Source organism: Arvicola amphibius, chromosome 14 (assembly GCF_903992535.2).
Source record: "Arvicola amphibius chromosome 14, mArvAmp1.2, whole genome shotgun sequence".
In the NCBI taxonomy this organism is placed as follows: Eukaryota; Metazoa; Chordata; class Mammalia; order Rodentia; family Cricetidae; genus Arvicola; species Arvicola amphibius.
In genome coordinates this window covers 3,390,177-3,408,756 of record NC_052060.1, presented here as the reverse complement: position 1 = coordinate 3,408,756, position 18,580 = coordinate 3,390,177, and the positions used below count along the sequence as shown (strand labels likewise).

The 18,580-nt window shown below is 51.4% G+C and overlaps 1 protein-coding gene across 2 annotated transcripts in view; it reads left to right on the top strand.

Moving 5' to 3' along the window:
- Positions 1-18,201, top strand: part of Ints3 (integrator complex subunit 3) — a 41,695-nt gene extending 23,494 nt beyond the window's left edge. Inside the window, exons 9-31 of one of the 2 annotated variants that reach the window (XM_038311598.2) lie at positions 2,080-2,177; positions 4,095-4,286; positions 6,073-6,160; positions 6,620-6,699; positions 6,906-6,997; positions 7,247-7,353; positions 7,939-8,058; positions 8,330-8,459; positions 8,839-8,893; positions 9,113-9,216; positions 9,661-9,705; positions 9,824-9,943; positions 12,315-12,468; positions 13,481-13,549; positions 14,406-14,481; positions 14,767-14,880; positions 15,100-15,148; positions 16,278-16,445; positions 16,649-16,749; positions 16,948-17,020; positions 17,175-17,331; positions 17,438-17,551; positions 17,702-18,201. In XM_038311598.2, the coding sequence (XP_038167526.1) occupies positions 2,080-2,177; positions 4,095-4,286; positions 6,073-6,160; positions 6,620-6,699; positions 6,906-6,997; positions 7,247-7,353; positions 7,939-8,058; positions 8,330-8,459; positions 8,839-8,893; positions 9,113-9,216; positions 9,661-9,705; positions 9,824-9,943; positions 12,315-12,468; positions 13,481-13,549; positions 14,406-14,481; positions 14,767-14,880; positions 15,100-15,148; positions 16,278-16,445; positions 16,649-16,749; positions 16,948-17,020; positions 17,175-17,331; positions 17,438-17,515 (2,270 nt within the window). In that variant the 3' untranslated portion in view covers positions 17,516-17,551; positions 17,702-18,201. Of the gene's footprint in view, positions 1-2,079; positions 2,178-4,094; positions 4,287-6,072; positions 6,161-6,619; positions 6,700-6,905; positions 6,998-7,246; positions 7,354-7,938; positions 8,059-8,329; positions 8,460-8,838; positions 8,894-9,112; positions 9,217-9,660; positions 9,706-9,823; positions 9,944-12,314; positions 12,469-13,480; positions 13,550-14,405; positions 14,482-14,766; positions 14,881-15,099; positions 15,149-16,277; positions 16,446-16,648; positions 16,750-16,947; positions 17,021-17,174; positions 17,332-17,437 lie in introns of both variants that reach the window. The other variant, XM_038311597.2, reaches the window with a different exon arrangement.
- The last annotated feature ends 379 nt before the right edge of the window (positions 18,202-18,580 follow it).

The window sequence follows — 18,580 nt, the reverse complement described above, 5'->3', positions numbered from 1 at the left end:
GATTTGAAGGGGCGGAAGTTAATTGGCAGGAGAGATTTAGTCAGAGAAAGCTTGGGGTAGGACACACTTTGCTGAGTATAGCTGGGCACGGACGGGAGTGGCAGAAGCACAGAACGGTTCATGTAGTTTCTGGCTAGGTCCTACTTGCTTGGCTCCAGCTGCCAGTGCTTCTTTAAAAAAAAAAAAAAAAATCAGACAAGGCCTCAAGATAGTTCAGTTGGTAAAGGCAGTTGCTGCCAAGCCTAGTGCCCTGAATTCAGTCTCCAGAGCCCCACATGATAGAAGAAAAGAACTGGCTCCCCAAGTTAGCCTCTGACCTCTAGACATACACTATAACACCTGTGAGTCCACACATGAACTTCAATAAGATAAAATATAGTCAAAAACTTAAAACACAGATGTGGACAGAAAACTGTGATCCTCCCTCTTCCCACAGCTCCTTGACAAGGTGATGGCCAGACTCCAGCCTCACTGTGCTTGTGGTTGACGGGGTCACTGGCCAATTCCTGAAGCGGAGTCAGCAGAGGGTCCTCTTAGTCCTAGAAGAGTGGCCCGCAGGATGTAGCTTAGTGATAAAGCACACAGTGTCCTGAGTTTGATTTCTGGAGCTATAGAGAAGAAGAAATGCTCTTGCCTCTCACTACAAGGGTCTAGTTTGGTAAAGCCTCTGTAGGTTTTTTTTGGTTTATGTGTGTGTTCATATGTCTTTGACATTCCCAGAATCCTGTTGTATTCTACAACACACGTGCACACCTATGCACAACACAAGCTAAGGGAGTGAGGGTGAGGAGAGCAGAGTGTGCTGCTGTGTGCAATCCTCATGCCTTCAGCACACGCTGTGTGCAATCCTCATGCCTTCAGCACACGCTGTGTGCGATCCTCATGCCTTCAGCACGTGCTGTGTGCGATCCTCATGCCTTCAGCGTGTGCTGTGTGCGATCCTCATGCCTTCAGCACACGCTGTGTGCGATCCTCATGCCTTCAGCACATGCTGTGTGCGATCCTCATGCCTTCAGCGCATGCCAGCACATGCTGTGTGCGATCCTCATGCCTTCAGCACATGCTGTGTGCGATCCTCATGCCTTCAGCGCGTGCTGTGTGCGATCCTCATGCCTTCAGCACGTGCTGTGTGCGATCCTCATGCCTTCAGTGAGTGCTGTGTGCGATCCTCATGCCTTCAGCACATGCTGTGTGCGATCCTCATGCCTTCAGCGCGTGCTGTGTGCGATCCTCATGCCTTCAGCGCGTGCTGTGTGCGATCCTCATGCCTTCAGCACGTGCTGTGTGCGATCCTCATGCCTTCAGCACGTGCTGTGTGCGATCCTCATGCCTTCAGCTCGTGTTATGTGCGATCCTCATGCCTTCAGCTCGTGCTGTGTGCGATCCTCATGCCTTCAGCTCGTGCTTTGCGCTTGGGCTACTCCGCAGGCGGAGGGTGTCCCAGCACAGCCCTTAAGATGAGTGTTTCACTTTCTGCACAGGAAAGTCAGGGTCAAAGAATCACGCACTGAAGGACCATATAGCTAGTAAATGCCAGGCAGGGTTTGGATACAGACCTTTCTGACTACAGCGTCTCTGGCTATGCTATTCAATCACATTGGTCTTAGGATTTCATAGTGTCACCCTTAGGAGTAGGAAGGCAGGTTAAGACTTCACATATTAGTTGGGGGGTGCGGGTGGCACACGCCTTCAATCGCAGCACTCGGGAGGCAGAGGCAGGAAGATCTCTTTGAGTTCGAGGCCAGTCTGGTCTACAGAGGGAGTTCCAGGACAGCCTGGGCCGTTAAACAGAGAACCCTGTCTCAAACAAACAAACAAACAAACAAGCAAACAAAAAATAAGAAAATGAATTTCCCATCTATTTCTAGCTATAAAAACATGGGTATCAGAATTTGGGAGGCCAGCGGAAGGGAAGCGCTGCAGTTGGCATGACTGGAGGCAACTTTGTGTGCCTTTGCCGGGCTTCTTTCTCAGGCTTGCCATAGAATAGGCCCATGAGCAAAACCACACCTGCTCTGACCCAGTTCCCTTCTGCCTTCCATTTCTCTGGTCTCATACTTCTCTTGTCCCTTGGTTCAGGTATCCTACAACTGCTTCAGTCGAGAACGTCCCGAAAGTTTTTAGCCTGTCGTCTAACCCCAGACATGGAAACCAAGCTCCTCTTCATGACGTCCCGGGTGAGACAGTCTGTGTTTGGTGTCAGCTGAGCTCATTGCAGATCTGTCACCGCTGATTACTGACACGCACAGTAGTGGCTAAGTCCTTACCTTTTTTGGTGTTTTCCTTGGTTCAGTCTAAACCTGCACATTGCACAGTACACGGAAATCATGTTTAGAGAAAGCATTCGAGGTGTAGCGTAAAATAAGCAAGACTCTTTTGAAGTTTTGTTTTTAAAAGCAGCCGTTCAGTGGTTGTACACAGGTAGTCTGTCTACAGTGTAGGCTGTGGCCTTTGGTTTCCAAACATGGTTGCACTGTGGTAAAAATGTTGGAGGACTATGGTTTTTCTATCTCTGAGGATGTTTGTGGAATCTACAGTGGACTAACGAGTGTAGTCACCTGCCTGTAATTCCAGCACTCAGAGGTGACGGAGGAGGCCCTGCTACAGGGTCAGAGACAGCCTGGTTACATGAGACCTGTGTTCTTTCAAAGAAAAACAATGACAAAAAGTGCGGGGCATGGTGGTATACACTCTACATTTTAATCACAACACATGAGAAGTGGGCACATCTTTATGTATTCAAAGCCAGCTAGGACTACCTACTGGACTGTGTCTCGAAAGAAAGAGGTAAAAGAAAAAGAAAAAAAAAAAAAACAAATTGTAATGGGATGTGATGGCATATGCATTGGGACCCTGAGGCAAGAGGTTCTCAAATTCCATGCTAGCTTGAACTACTTAGCAGCAACATTGTGTCTCTAACAAGGCCACGTTTAGAGTCTATACATACTGTCTTAGTTAGGGATTCTGTTACTGTCATAAAACACCTTGAGCAGAAGCACCTTGGAGAGGGAATCGTTTGTTTTATCTTACACTTCCAGGTCACACAGTCCATCACCAAGGGAGTCAGAACAGGAACTCCCGCAGGGCAGGAAGCTGGAGGCAGGAGCTGACACAGCATTCATGGGGCCTGCTGCTTGCGCTAACTCTCTCACGGCCTGCTCAGCCTGCTCTCTATCATGCCCGCCAAATCACTCACCAATCAGGAAAATGCGCATGGCTTTCCTAGTTCGCAGGCCAGTCTGGCGGGGACCTTTTTCCAACTGTGGTCCCATCTTCCAAAACTATTCTAGTTTATGTTATAAAACTAGCCATTACATGCACACACACATATGTTAAAATTTGGTATCTTTGCCACAATTGTTAGAGTTCAGGTGTTCAGCCACGGTTGCTGCTACAAGCTGTTTCACAGTGCTGACCTGGGAGCAGCTTGTTAACCGTTTTGCTCTGTTTTGATGTCTTCTGAGCGGGTACTAGAAGAGCGTGAGATCTGCCCTGTTGAGTGCTGCCTTTTGGCTGCTGGTTTGAGACAGGCTCTGACTGTGTAGCCCAGCCATCTTTGAACTATTGGCAGTCCTCCCCCAGCAGCTTTGGGAGTGCTGGGATTTCAGGTACGGGCCACCACATCTGGCTCTAGTGTAAACATTTGAGGTGTGTTTGGACTTGCGGCCAGGTCTGGAGAGTCTGTGCCTTGGCTAACAGTCCTGTTCAGGCTACCCTGTGTCAGGCGGCAGTCAGCGCTGAGTGGGGCCAGGGTTGGCTCTTACTCTCCAGGAACAGTCTTTGCTGTTCAGCAGTAGCTCCAGAAAAGGAGAAGCTTCCAGCCAGAGAGCCAGTGACAGGCACGAGAGGTAGCGGCCAGAAAGGGCCGCAGCCGTTTTGGAGGTCGGTGAGCTTGAGGCCTGCTGCAGGAGCAAGCAGACGCTGATGCATGCTGATACATGAGGCAAGCTAGAAAGGGCTTCACAGTGGTTAAGACCAGGATGTCCCCAAAGGAGAGGGCACTTGAGAGACAGAGTTTACTGAAGTTGTCACAAGCACACGGTCCAAGCTTCTAGTCTCCTGCTCACCAGCCTCTCTGCTTCCTCCTCCCTCAGGTGCGATTTGGCCAGCAAAAGCGATACCAGGATTGGTTCCAGCGCCAGTACCTCTCAACCCCTGACAGTCAGTCTCTGCGCTGTGACCTCATTCGATACATCTGTGGGGTGGTCCACCCTTCAAACGAAGTGCTGAGTTCAGATATCTTGCCCCGATGGGCCATCATTGGCTGGCTCCTGACCACGTGCACGGTAAAGGGCCATGCAGTAGGGCAAGACTGCTGGGTGGTGAACAGCGCCTCTTCTAGCATGTTCCTGGACTTCCCTTCTGATTCCAGGGCCATGTGAACCCTAATGGACCTTTCACTGGGTCTCCTGAATGCCTCAGGCTCGTTACCTTCCTCCCTCATCTCTAGAAATTGATAGTTGTCTTCATCTGAGCTTGGGTTTGACTAGGCTCACCGTCTTCTTTTCTGCCTAGCCCCCATACCTTGATTTCTGTTTGTTTGTTTGTTTTGTTTGTTTGTTTGATGCAAGACCTTATTGTATAGCTCTGGCTAGCCTTGAGCTACAATCCTCCTGTCTCGGTCCCCTCAGTCCTGGGATTAGGTGTATACCAACCACTGTGCCCAACTCAAAATTCTGGATTCTTGAGGCATTCCTACTTGAGTCCCTGAGAGATCCTCTTAGGCCTGAGTCTCAAGAGACATCCCTGTGTTTTTCCTGTTGTTTCTAGAAGCCATAATAGTTATTCTCTTTTTTTTTTAAATTTATTTTGTGTGTGTTGGTGTGCATGTTTGTCTGTGTGAGGGTGTCAGATCTTGGAGTCAGACAGTTGTGAGCTGCCATGTGTGTGCGGTGAATTGAACCTGGGTCTTCTAGGAGAGCAACCAGTTCTCTTAACTGCTGAGCCATCTCTCCAAACCCAGTAGTTATTCTCATGAGCTGTTCCTTATTCATATTCAGGGTTTTCATTTTTCTGTTTTATTTCATTTACTTATTTATTTTATGGTATATGTGTATGCCTGAGTGTATGTGTGTGTGTGCTGGTGTGTATGCCTGAGTGTGTGTGTGTGTGTGTGCACGCGCGCACACGCGCGTGCTGGTGGTGGAGGCCCAGAAGTGAGAAGAGGGAACTGAGACATAGCTGGTTGTACATCACCGTGTTGGTGCTAAAATAAACACACGTTCTTTGCAAGAACTCATTAACCACTGAGTTTTGAGACAAGGTCTTGGAGTGTTGCCTGAATTGGCCTCAAACTTGCAGCAATCCTCCTGTCTCGGCCTCCTAAGTGCTATAATTGTAGACATATGTCATTACACCCCCTGACTCTGTTCAGTGGTTCTCTACCTGGGGATTGAATATCAGATATCCTGCATACCAGATATTTACATTATGATTCATAGCAGTAGCAAGATTATAGTTATGAAGTAGCAATGAAATAATTTTATGGTTGGGGTCACCACAACATGAGGAACTGTGTTAAAGGGTCACAGCATTGGGGAGGTTGAGAACCGCTGCTTTAGATTTTTCTGTCCACGACTTTGGCGTCAGCTTTCGATACTTCCTTTCCCCAAACACAGAACCTTTAAGAGAGCTGCCATCTTCTGTTTCCTTTTTCTGTGCTCGGCTAACACTGTTCTTAAACATCTCATACCCTTCCCCCATTTTATGGTGTTCCTGGAATGTGCTGGTTCAGGCGCAGGCCTTTCCTAGGGGGGTCTGTAGGGAGGTGCCTGGGTTGTTCAACAAAGGCAGCTGTAGGCTACTGTGAACATCACGCCAACTTGTGGTTGGTCAGTGTTCCTGTGCTGATCTCCTTATAGAGAGTAGGCGTGTGTACTGCATGATACATGAAAAACCCAGGCCAGTTCCCATATAATAGACTGTGTGCCTCACCCCATGAGGTTATGCCATCTCTTACTGGGAACTGAATTTCAAAGATGAAACAACCAAGAGGGCCCTGCAGCATCCCCTTGGCTCTGGGAAGATGGGAGCCGATTGATGGAGCTAGCCCTCTCCCTGTCTCTTTTCCAGTCCAACGTTGCTGCCTCTAATGCCAAGCTGGCTCTGTTTTATGACTGGCTGTTCTTTAGCCCAGAAAAGGATAGCATTATGAACATAGGTATGTGATTGGGACCAATCAGCACCACCCTCCCGTCCCCGAAGCCCCCACTGCTTGTCCTGATAATAGCAGCCATCAAGTCTCAGGGAAGTGGGGGGTGGAAGTGCCTGTTTATCCAGGAGCAATTCCCTTGTTCCCCTTCAGTTTTCCCTTGACCTAGAGGGAAAGTTGCTTTGATGAGGCCAACCAGTTGCTGCTGCCTTTTCCCCATAGCCTTGGGCTCTGAGTGGGGAGGGCCTAGGCAGAAGTCTGTCCTCCCTTCCCATCTCCTTTTCTTCCAAGCTGAGTACTGGTACAAAAAGGGAGATGAGGACTGAATGTAGTTGGGGAGGGTTCCCCAGCTGGGGGAATACACACAGCACTTCCTGGGGGCTTCACAGATATTGAGAAACTATTAGTAGACATGGAAACGGTGTCTGGTGTCGGGGGACCTGTTCATTTTTACCTCGCACTCTCTAGAGCCGGCCATCCTGGTCATGCACCACTCCATGAAGCCCCACCCAGCCATCACTGCCACGCTCCTGGACTTCATGTGCCGAGTAAGTGCCACCGTGTTTTCCTGGCTCCCCATCCTGAGTGAGCAGTCTCCCAGTGTGCCTGACTGTAGTCCTGACCCTGATGCAAACGCTGTGGCAGTGGGACGGCCCTGCGCCATGCCGCCACTGTCACTCGCTCAGACCAAAGCAGCTGCTTAGGTCTCGTCCAGCAGAGCTTCGCAGCTACTCCTCCTCTTCTTCCCTTCTAGATCATTCCTAACTTCTACCCACCGTTGGAAGGCCATGTGCGTCAGGGTGTCTTTTCTTCCCTCAACCACATTGTGGAGAAACGAGTCTTAGCGTAAGGAACTTGTGTGTTGTGGGAGGGGATTCTCCATTTTCATTAGGTCCAATCCCTCTAGCTCAGATGCTGTTGCCCCACTTTGACTCCTTGCCTTCTACTGGACGGAAGACCAGTGTCCCCTTGACGCAGGAGCTCCTGCCCCTGTGGATTCTGAAGGGTCTGAAGCTGTGCTAGCCAACCTGTGTGTTCATTCTGGGTTAGCAGTGAGTAGCTCTGATGTTGACCGTCATCTGTGTTCTCTATTAGACACTTGGCTCCCCTATTTGACAACCCTAAGTTGGATAAAGAGCTGCGGGCCATGCTTCGAGAAAAATTCCCTGAGTTCTGCAGCTCGCCTTCCCCGCCCGTGGAAGGTATGGACTTCACAGAGGATCATCTGGTCTTAGTTGAATTTCCATTCTTTGCTCCTGTTCTCTTTTCCCATGGTGGTCTCCCGGTGAGTGCACGGCTTTCCTGGGATGCCTGCCGCACAGCTGGCACTCGCCTGCCGCCTGTCTTCCCCGTCCTTAGTCCAGGCCCTGACAGATCTTGTCATGGGGATTTTGTCCCTGAGTTTACACTGCCGTTTGCCAAGTTGGCTTCCACAATTTTTTGTTGTGGAATAAGAGCTTAAGCCAAATACTCCTTTCCAACTTGGTTTTAAATTAAAGAACACTAATAAATATCCCTTGAGCTGAGCTTGGCGGTGCAACCCTGTTATCTTTGTACCTGGGAGGTAGAAGCAGGAAGACCAGGGGACCCAGGAAGGCCCCGTTTCAGAAAAGAAAGTGATGCTCTGCTCATCACTCATTCTGAGCTGACATGGGTCCCAGAGAGCTGAGAAGGCAAGTTTGTCCATCTAGGGCCAAGCTGCATTCGCCCACTTGCCCACTAGTCTCATCCCCAGAAGCATGGGGTGTACTAGGGACATCAGGAGTCTTTTTCTCTTTACTCACAAGTCAAAATTGAAGAGCCTGTTTCCATGGAAATGGACAACCATCTGTCGGATAAGGACGAGAGTTGCTATGACAATGCAGAGGCAGCCTTCAGCGATGATGAAGAGGATCTCAATAGCAAAGGTAAGATTAGCACAGGGAGTGTTTGACTTGTGATAACCCAAGAGGCCTAGTTCTCAGGTAGCCTGTCTGCAGTCTTTCTAGCCTGCCTCTTTGTCCATGAGATTTGAGTTTTGTTTATTAGCGGATGAGGCTCAATGGTCCACTAAAGGCAGGAGAGTAGATAGAGTGGTTCTGTCCTTTGTGGGTGTGAGCTGGGATTCAGCACACTGAGTGAACAGGGACACAGGTGTAAGGAGGGCGCAGGTAGCTCATGGCGACAAACCATCCTCAGGGAAGAAGAGAGAGTTCCGCTTCCACCCCATCAAGGAGACTGTTGTGGAGGAACCGGTTGATGTGACCCCCTACCTCGATCAGTTGGACGAGTCCCTAAGGGACAAAGTTCTGCAGCTACAGAAGGGAAGGTGGGTACAGACCCTGCTCCCCGCCTTAGGTCCAGGTACTTCCTGCTACCTAGATGGTGTACAGGTGGTGGGGGTGGAGGGGCAGTTGAAGCTTCATGAGAAATGTCTTTGGCTGATGTTGGGAAGCATGGGCTGGGAATAGGGGAGCCCCTGCTCTCTGGATTCTGAAGGTAAAAGCCACTGAAGACTGGAGCGGGGGAGGGGAGAATTGGGGATTGTGACTTCTTTGGGCCTCTGCCCACAGAATGGCACTTGCTAGCCAGAAGTCTTCCCTCTGAGCTGGGAGCTCATAGCTCCCTTGTAGGTTTGCATGTGCCTGTGCACAGTTTGGGAGGTGCCGTACCCCTGCTGTTCCTAATCTCTCGCTTCTATGCTGTAGTGACACAGAGGCCCAGTGTGAGGTCATGCAGGAAATTGTGGACCAGGTCCTAGAGGTAAGGGGGAACCAAGTCCTCAGAGAAAGAAATCCCAAGCTTTCCCAGCTTACAGCTGCTCACACATGCCTCATGGGGAATCAAGCTCCTACCTTCCCTTCCCCCATGAAGCCCTTCTGAGCAGGGAACAGGAGTGCGCTGAGCTGAGAGGCAGATGCAGGTGGGGACAGTGAGGCTGGGTCTGGGTCATAATGTCTCCTCCCTCTGTCTTGTCACCAGGAAGACTTCGATTCGGAGCAGCTCTCTGTCCTTGCTTCCTGCCTACAGGAGCTCTTCAAAGCCCACTTTCGAGGAGAAGTGTTGCCTGAAGAGGTCACTGAAGAGTAAGGCTCCTCTCTGACACCCTGAGCCTCAAGCCAGAGTGTGCTCTTCAGCCCAGACCCCAGGCGCTCTTTCTGTAGACTTGGGCAGAGTCCCCTTCACATGGCGCTTCCATGTTTCCATGTACTAATGGGCCCCGAGAGTACTGGGCAGTGGTCCAGCGTCCCTGCCCTGTTTTTCCAGGCCTGCTGCCAGGCCAGTGGTCTCAAGCTTTGCTGCTCTCCAGGGATTGGCCCCTGGTCTGGACTTGGCTGAAGGGCAAGAGTCTGATCCCCAGTGAGGATGACATTCTCAGAGTGTGCTGCTGTGTTGGGAACCTGTTTCTCTATTGCCAAGCACTAGGCAACAGGGAGTTTTGCCTTTGGTAGGAAGGGAGCAGGCGGGATACCTGCTCTTCCGTATCTTTCCATGCATGTAGACTCTCACATGGAACCTTCCTCTTTTAGGTCCCTGGAGGAATCTGTAGGGAAACCTCTCTACCTAATATTTAGGTAAGCCCTCAGCTGAAGAGCTGTCTGCCTGCCATCTTCCCTGAAGCTATCTCTATGTTTGGTGGGGAGCCAACCCTTAGAGTGTGCGCTAGGTGATAGTTTTCTTCACCCCATCTAGGAACCTGTGCCAGATGCAGGAGGACAACAGCAGCTTCTCGCTGCTTCTGGACCTTCTCTCCGAGCTGTATCAAAAGCAACCCAAGATCGGCTACCACCTGCTCTACTACCTGAGGGCAAGGTGGGTGTGGTCTGTGTCGTCTCTGTGATGTTGGTGTTCTGGAGAGGCAGCCTCTCTGGTACACAAGCCAGTTCTTCCCCTTTTGGCTACCAATAGCAGCACAAGCCATTTTGTACATTAGTTTGGGTGCCAAGGGCTTAACCCAGGGTCCATAGTCGGGCGACCATGGTGCACGCCTTTAATCTCAGCACTTGGGAGGCAGAGGCAGGCGGATCTCTGAGTTAGAGGCCAGTCTAACTAAAGTGAGTACTGCCAGGGCTGTTATACGCTGTCTCAAAAACAAACAAACAAACAAAAAAACGCAAGGTTCGTCCATCCTGTGTTAATAAGTTTTTCATCATTGTGACACAGAGACTTAGAGGAAAGATGTGTGCTGGCTCTTGTTTCCAGAGAGCCCAGCGCAGGGTCTGCTGGACCTGTTCTTTCAGGCCTGTGTGAAACAGAACTTTGAGAACTTTGTAGCAGTGGGCATGTGGACATTGTAGCTGCAGGTATCGCGGGCATGTGGACATTGTAGCTGCGGGTATCGCGGGCATGTGGACATTGTAGCTGCAGGTATCGCGGGCATGTGGACATTGTAGTGGCGGGTATCGCGGGCATGTGGACATTGTAGTGGCGGGTATCGCGGGCATGTGGACAATGTAGCCACGGGTATCACAGGCATGTGGACTTTGTAGCAGCAGGCATCATGGGCAAGTGGCCGAGGAAGCTGTTCAGCTCAGAACAGCCAAAAAGAGAATGTGACAGGGAAGGGCCAGGAGCAAATCTTGTGAATACAGGACCCAGTGCCTCTAGCTAGGCTCCAGGCTCCAGGAAATTTCTCTGGCCGTCAGATCGTGAATCCCTTAGTTCCTCAAGGTCTAAACAAAGTCTTAGCACTTTGGAGGTGGAAGCAAGAATTCCAGGCCAGGGCTGGAGAGATGGCTCAGTGGTTAAGAGCATTGCCTGCTCTTCCAAAGGTCCTGAGTTCAATTCCCGGCAACCACATGGTGGCTCACAACCATCTGTAATGAGGTCTGGTGCCCTCTTCTGGGCTGCAGACATACACAGAGACAGAATATTGTATACATAACAAATAAATAAATATTTTAAAAAAATAAAAGCTTATATAATAAAGAAGACCATTTACCAAAAAAAAAAAAAAAAAAAAATTCCAGGCCAGGCCAGCCTTAGCTACATGAGATCCACTGCTCAGGTTTGCTGAGACAGAGTTTCTAGGTGTAGCAGGCCTGACTGTCCTGGGACTCGCTCTGTAGACCAGACTGGTTTCAAACTCACACAGATCCGCCTGCCTCTGCCTTCTGAGTTCTGGGATTACAGGTGTGCACCACCATCACCCAGCCTTTTTTAGACATTTTCAAATTATCTCTTTGTTCCTGTTGTATATGCATTGGTGTTTTCCCTTCGTGTATGTCTATATGAAGGTGTCAGATCCCCTGGAACTGGAGTTACAGACAGTTGTGAACTGCCATGTAGGTGTTGGGAATTGAATCTGAGTCTCTTTAACCACTGAGCCATCTCTCCGGCCCCTTTTTTTTTTCCCCCGAAGACAAAGTTTCTCTGTGTAGACTCAGGAGTAGCCTGGCTGTCCTAGAGCTCGCTGTGTAGACAAGGCTAGCCTTGATCTCAGAGATCTGCCTGCCTTTCTTCCTGAGGGCTGGGATTAAAGGTGTGCACCACGATGCCCAGCTTGTTTTGTTTTTTAAGATGGTCTCATTGTTGAAGTTGCTTTGCCAAGGATAGCCTTGAACTCCTGATCCTCCTGCCTTCACCTCACAAGTACTGACTGGCCTACTTAGAGTTCTTATTGTTTGTTTGGCTTCATTTTGAGTCAGTTCTTGGAACCTCCAAAGATCCTCCTGCCTCATCCTCCTGAGTGCTGTGATTATAGACATTTGCTACCGCACCCAGCTTCATGAGTTTCGTCTGAGTGACACATGCTTTAACTCTTACATTTAAGCCTCAGTTTCAACTTTGGCTTTGTACATGGTGTTAGCTGCTACTTCTCCAGCTTGACAGGAGCCCTTCCCTCTTCTCTGGGGGGTCAGTACAGTCACTGCTGGTGGTCAGAGCATTGGGGAAGCTGGGCATAGTGGCACACACTTTTAATACTAGCTATTCTTTGGAAGGAGGAGGCAAGTAGATCTCCATAACTTCAAGGTCAGCCAGGGATATACAGTGGGACCCTGTCTCAAATAAGAAAACAAAGGCTAGCATTGGGGGAAGAAAAGTGTCTCCTGGCCCCAAAATTGCTGAACTCTTGGTGAAGGCAAGGAGCCATGTGGGGTCCCTAAGCACAGCTTGTAGGGTAGAACAGGCACCTCCCTGGTGCTTGGTTGCACTGCTGGCTTAGATCTGACTGGTTTTGTAGCAAAGCTGCGGCAGGGAAGATGAACCTGTACGAGTCATTTGCCCAGGCTACCCAGCTGGGTGACCTGCACACCTGCCTAATGATGGACATGAAGGCTTGCCAAGAGGACGATGTACGTCTGCTGTGCCACCTCACACCGTCCATCTACACAGAGGTCAGTATCTCCACACACCGTCCGTCTACACAGAGGTCAGTATCTCCACAGGGTCCATGTGGGGTGGAAGATGGCAGCAGTACAGGGCTCACAGGAGACCCCACCTCAATAGACCCTCATTTGTTTTTTTGAGACAGTCTCATTCTGTAGCCATGACTGGCTTAAAATTCACTATGAAGCCCAGGCTGACTATAGACTAATGGGCAGTCCCCCACCTCAGCCTCCCAAGTGCAACTTGAGTTAGTGTCTATGCACCCACTGACATAAGTGGTCACTGCTTCCCATACATGGCTGTCTCCTTCCACCTGTTGAAGCTTTTCTCAACTGTAATGTGAGCTGCAGCCTTTCCCTATTCACTTGGATTCTCAGGTTTAACTGTGTCTTCTGGGCCAGCACAGGTGTGAACCAGAGAGATCCCTGTTCGTATCTCCCAAGCTTCTCTGATGATTAAGAGGCCAGCGCTTCTCTAGTAGAGACCCAGTTTCATTTCCCTGTTGACAAGGTCTCAGAGCTGGATACAGGAGGAGAGATGAGCTCTTCCTCCTCTTGGCAGAAGTTCCCAGGAAGAGGGAAATGAGGGCTCAGGGTGTGGGCATAGCAGGAGGAACTGTGATCACCGCCAGGCCTGGAGGGAGGAGGGTACAGGTGGCACCCCTCCCTGTTCCCTCTCTCTACATGGGGACCTCACCCATCCCCAGACATGGCCTCTAACGTTGTGGCTGAGACTGTTCAGGTTGGGTCTGTCCATTGCCAGGCACGCAGAGGTTGGCTAATTACACCCCCACAGAATTGGCATTGTGTCCTGTCTCCGTCAGCTTTGGCTTCATCTCCCAGCCCCCCATGCCTTTTTTACACAGATACTGAAACAAGGCTTAGATTCCAGATTTGTAGCCGATAGCTTCTGTGCTGGACCAGAACCATAGTCTGTGATAAGGGTGGGGCAGGCTAGATGGAAGCCGGGGGTCCAGCCCACCTTCCTGCCCAAATCACCTTTCTTTCTTTCTCTGTCTAGTTTCCAGATGAGACCTTGAGGAGTGGGGAGCTGCTGAACATGATCGTGGCTGTTATTGACTCCGCACAGGTGAGCTCTGGGCTTTGGCTTCTCTAAGTCTGTACATGAGAGCTCACACCCCTCAGGCATTCTGCCTCCCACTGCATGTGGGTGCCCTTCAGGCCATTAGGGCCAGGAAGGGAAAGCAAAGCCCAAGAAAGAAGCTGGTATTTCTCCATGTTCTCTGGAAGTTCCTGTTTGCACAGAGAAAGCTGAGGGTGGGCAAGAGGATGCATGTGTACACGCTCATACATATGTGTTTTGCTCTTGCCTGGCCTTCTCTTTGGCTCAAAATAAAAATGTTTGGGCCAGCCGGGCGGTGGTGGCGCACGCCTTTAATCCCAGCACTCGGGAGGCAGAGGCAGGCGGATCTCTGTGAGTTCGAGACCAGCCTGGTCTACAAGAGCTAGTTCCAGGACAGGCTCCAAAGCCACAGAGAAACCCTGTCTCGAAAAACCAAAAAAAAAAAAAAAAAAAAAAAAAAATGTTTGGGCCATTTCTCCATGCACAGGACTCCTAGAGATTGTAACTTCTGTGCACTGCCCCCTCTCCCCCCGGTTTTTTGAGACAGGCTTTCTCTGTGTAGCCCTGGCTGTCCTGGGTCTCATTTCTACTCATGTCCACTCAGAGGGACATAGCACTGAGGATCCCTCTTATGTCTTTCCCCATCCACGCCAGGTCAGAGCCTCCAGGGTCTTCTCACTTCAGGCTAGACAGAGGTGGCTCCTTTCCTTTATATCAGGGTGTGGGGAGTTTTTCCATAACAGGCCTGTTGTTCCCCTACAAACCTGTTGCTGTACAAACCCTTCCAAACTGTGTGTCACGCCTTTCTCTCCTAGCCTTTGGCCTCTCGTAGAGCTAATGGGTCTGATGTTTTCTCTTCCAGCTCCAGGAGCTGGTGTGCCACGTGATGATGGGGAACCTGGTCATGTTTCGGAAGGACTCGGTGCTCAACATCCTCAGTAAGTAACCAGCTCTTCCGGTGCCTGAGAGGAAAGGGGCCTCAGCTCTTCAACAGTGACAGAAAAGTTGTGCTGGGCATAGAACATTGAGAGGTAGAACGCCATGTCTCCTGATCAAGGGTCCTTACCCTCACCTCTCTAGCCCTTGGTAGCAGTCAGTGTTGTCTGGGAAGAGAAAGGATCTAGATTTTAGCTCCATCTGTTGGGGTTCTACTAGTGAGTGTATCAATCGTGTATATATGAGAGAGACAGCAGGCAGACAGGAGTTTCTTCCATCTCTTCCAGTTCAGAGCCTAGACTGGGAAACATTTGAGCAGTACTGTGCCTGGCAGCTCTTCCTGGCCCATAACATCCCCTTGGAGACCATTATCCCCATCCTGCAGCACCTCAAATACAAGGGTGAGTAGGACCGGGCCACAGGCTAGAGGAAGGTGAGCCTTCTGTGAGTAGGGCACCAGGCCTCAGCAGCTCCAGACTGCTGAGCGAGGCCCTGGTTCTTCCTGGCTCCTGGAACAAGGCTGTCTTCTGTTCTGGTGGTTGGCTGGGGTAGGAGAGGTGCTAACTGCTCGTGTTAACTCCTGAAGTGATACGTTCCTTGAACAACCTCTCCTCCCACAGAGCACCCAGAGGCCCTGTCCTGTCTCCTGCTTCAGCTGCGAAGAGAGAAGTGAGTTCCAAACCAGGTGGCTCCAGGTCCCAACATTCCAAGAGATACTGAGGCACAGGCTTTGCGCCTTTGGTCCTGCTTTCGTGCTATGGCCATCTGCCTCTCCCTGCCCTCCTCCTCTCCCTGCCCTCCTCCTCCTCCTCTCCCTGCCCTCCTCCTCCTCTCCCTGCCCTCCTCCTCCTCTCCCTGCCCTCCTCCTCTCCCTGCCCTCCTCCTCCTCTCCCTGCCCTCCTCCTCTCCCTGCCCTCCTCCTCCTCTCCCTGCCCTCCTCCTCTCCCTGCCCTCCTCCTCTCCCTGCCCTCCTCTGTATGACTTAAAAACAAGCAGCTCCCTGCGCTGCCCTCAGAGGTGGGAGGTCGGGACTGGACACACCTGTTTTCTTACCTACACTCCTCAGACTGGCACAGGTCCATTAAAAGGGAAGAATCAGGGGTGAGGGACCACACCCGCCCTCATCATCCTAACAGGAGAGCCAGCTGGAGCCATCACATTGCTTGGCAGAGCTGTAGTGGTAGAGGCAGAAGGTCTCCATTCCATCTTAGCTGCACCGCTGGCAGCTCCTTGGACAAATGAGGCAACAGTCAAGTGCCTCTTCCTATGTTTTTGCTTTTATCTGTTTTTGTTTTGGTTAAGAGACAGGGTTCTCTTAATTTTGTGGCCAGAGGTCACTCAGCTGTTGATTCTTCTGCCCCTGTCTGGGCATTACAACCTTCTTGTCTTAATCTTGTCTTGCCTGAGACCCTAGAGAAAGTGGTGATATAGCCTCTCATCTCCCTCAGGCTGGATGCTAAGCTGGCCTAAGGCTATAGCAGAACAGGGCTAAAGGGCGTGTTAAGCATGCTGTGCCCCTTTGCTTCTTGGGGCTTCACCCACCTGCCCTGGGGAGAGTCAGGGCTCATTCTCATTATACCTCATGTCTCCTACCAGCACAGAAGTGAGGCAATCTCACTTCTCATGTAGCTTCTGCAAAGAATGATACCAGGAATTCCTTGGCCCAAAGAGAAGGGGGAGAGGGATGTGAGAGGAGGAAGCCACAGGAGCAAGGAGGTCGGGGTTTGGAGAGAGATGTAGCTGTTCTCGAGGTCAGGCAGCTCTGTATACATGACACCCAGCTTGCTTTCCTTCCTAGGCCCAGTGAGGAGATGGTGAAGATGGTGCTGAGCAGGCCCTGCCATCCCGACGACCAGTTTACCACCAGCATCCTGAGGCACTGGTGCATGAAGCACGACGAGCTGCTGGCTGAGCACATCAAGGCCCTGCTCATCAAGAACAACAGCCTTCCCCGCAAGAGGCAGAGGTAGCGTGGGCGCAGTCCCTGCCTCCTGTGCATCCCAGCGACTGCTGCCCGGGGTGCTATACCAGCCTGGTTTGTGGGTGACATCTAACACAGGACCACACCCCCTGAGCCCTCCCTAGCCCTGGGTGCTTTAGGATTGCCTCTGACGTAGAGAGGGACCCCAGTGGAGTGCAGAGTGTTTGATTCTCTGCCTCCCCATACAGCCTCAGGAGCTCTAGCAGCAAGCTGGCCCAGCTGACCCTGGAGCAGATCCTGGAGCACCTGGACAACCTGAGACTCAACCTCGCCAACACCAAGCAGAACTGTATGCCGCCTCCCGTCCTGCTCCCTTTTCTCTGGCTATTTTGGGGGCGGTGCTGCCCTGGTTCAAATCCCCTCCAGCCAGTCAGGGGTCAGGGATGAGATACCAAGACCACTGTTCAAACCTGAAGGAGAAAAGCTTTTGGTGCTGTGTAGTAAGCCTCCTGACATTAACTGAGCTCCCCTTGTCTCCCTTCTGTAGTTTTTAGCCAGACACCAATCCTGCAGGCGCTGCAGCATGTCCAGGCCAGCTGTGATGAAGCCCACAAGATGAAGTGAGGTTCCTTCTACCTGGGCCGTGGAAAGTGGTGGGGGGAAGAGGTCTCCTGGGGTCAAACCGTGGGGTTGAGAAACAGACTGGGTTTGGTGCTGAGAACATGGTGAGGGGTCTGAGTAGGCTGCTCATCTCAGGAAGCACGTTCCTCTTAGGTTCAGTGACCTCTTCTCCCTGGCGGAGGAATATGAGGACTCTTCCACTAAGCCACCCAAGAGCCGGAGGAAGGCAGCTCTGTCCAGCCCTCGAAGTCGAAAGAATGCCGCACAGCCCCCCAATGCTGAGGAAGAGTCGGGCTCCAGCAGTGCCTCGGTGAGACCCGCAGCCAGTGTGCAGGAGGCGGGGAGTAATGGGAATGGTGAGGTGTGGCCAGCCACTGCCAGGCTGGTAATTGCCTCCTGCCCCTCATTTCTTCCAGGAGGAAGAAGATACGAAGCCCAAGCCCACCAAACGGAAACGAAAAGGTTCCTCTGCCGTGGGCTCAGACAGTGACTGAGGCCTGGTGTTCCCACCCCACCCCAGCCTGAGAGAGGCAAGGGTATACCCTTCCTAGCCCCCTCACTTGGGGGAGGACCGAGCTGCTTCCTGTGGCCCAGCCTGAGAAACTTCCCTGCAGCCCCACCCTTCCTCCCCTCAGGGCCTCCAGCTCTTTTCATCCCCTTCACTGCTGCTCCACTGGTAGGTTCTCACAGCAGCCGGAGGCTGCAAAACCAGATCATGGCGGAAGTCCTTAGCCTTTGGCTCCTCCCCCCGTCTCCAAAGAGCCATTTGGACAGAGAAGGGAGCAATCAAGAGGCTGCTGGACCAAGAAGCTAGGCTGACAGAAGTGCGGCGTGAATGGCGTCCTGCTTCCCTTCAGTCTGCATTTGTTCTGAACAGACTTGTAGTGCACGGTGGTCTGTACACCAGTGTGGCGTGGGCAGTGCCCATCTGGACAGATGCCACAGCCATCAGAAAAGAACCTGACAACAGCGTGAGCGCCTCTTGCTGCACCTGGGATGCTTGGGTTGGCCCAGCATTGGCACTTCAAGCTGAGCCAGAGCCCAGGGGAGTCCCAGAGGCAAGTTCCTCAGAACTATCAAATGGCCTGATTTCTGTGGTTCTGTTTTTGCTTTTTCTTTTGGCAAAGATAATCGAGTTTTAAAATTGTTTTTAAGTGATAATGAAGCAAGCCAGAGCATCTTTTGAGCCTGCGTTATCTGTGTTCACCTGTGGATAGGTGCGTCTGTTTAATTTGATGCCTCTACTTGTGCCTTCCCCTTCCCCCAACACAACGTCTACAGGAGGGACTTGGCTGCCCTTCCACTAAAAGTGTGAGTCAGGCATCTGACCTTTCCACTCAGAAGCTGATGCTGGCACCAACTCCCCACAGGATGGCCTTGCCTATTGCTTCTCAGGAACTTCATCTTTTGGAGGGTGCAGGGGAGGAGATGGTTCAGTAGATCCGCACTTGGCATACAAGCCTGAGGACCAGTGTTCCGGCCCCAGAACCCATGTCAATGCTAGGTGGATGTGGTAGCCTACCCGTGATCCCAGAGCTCGAGGGCAGTAAGGTGGCTAG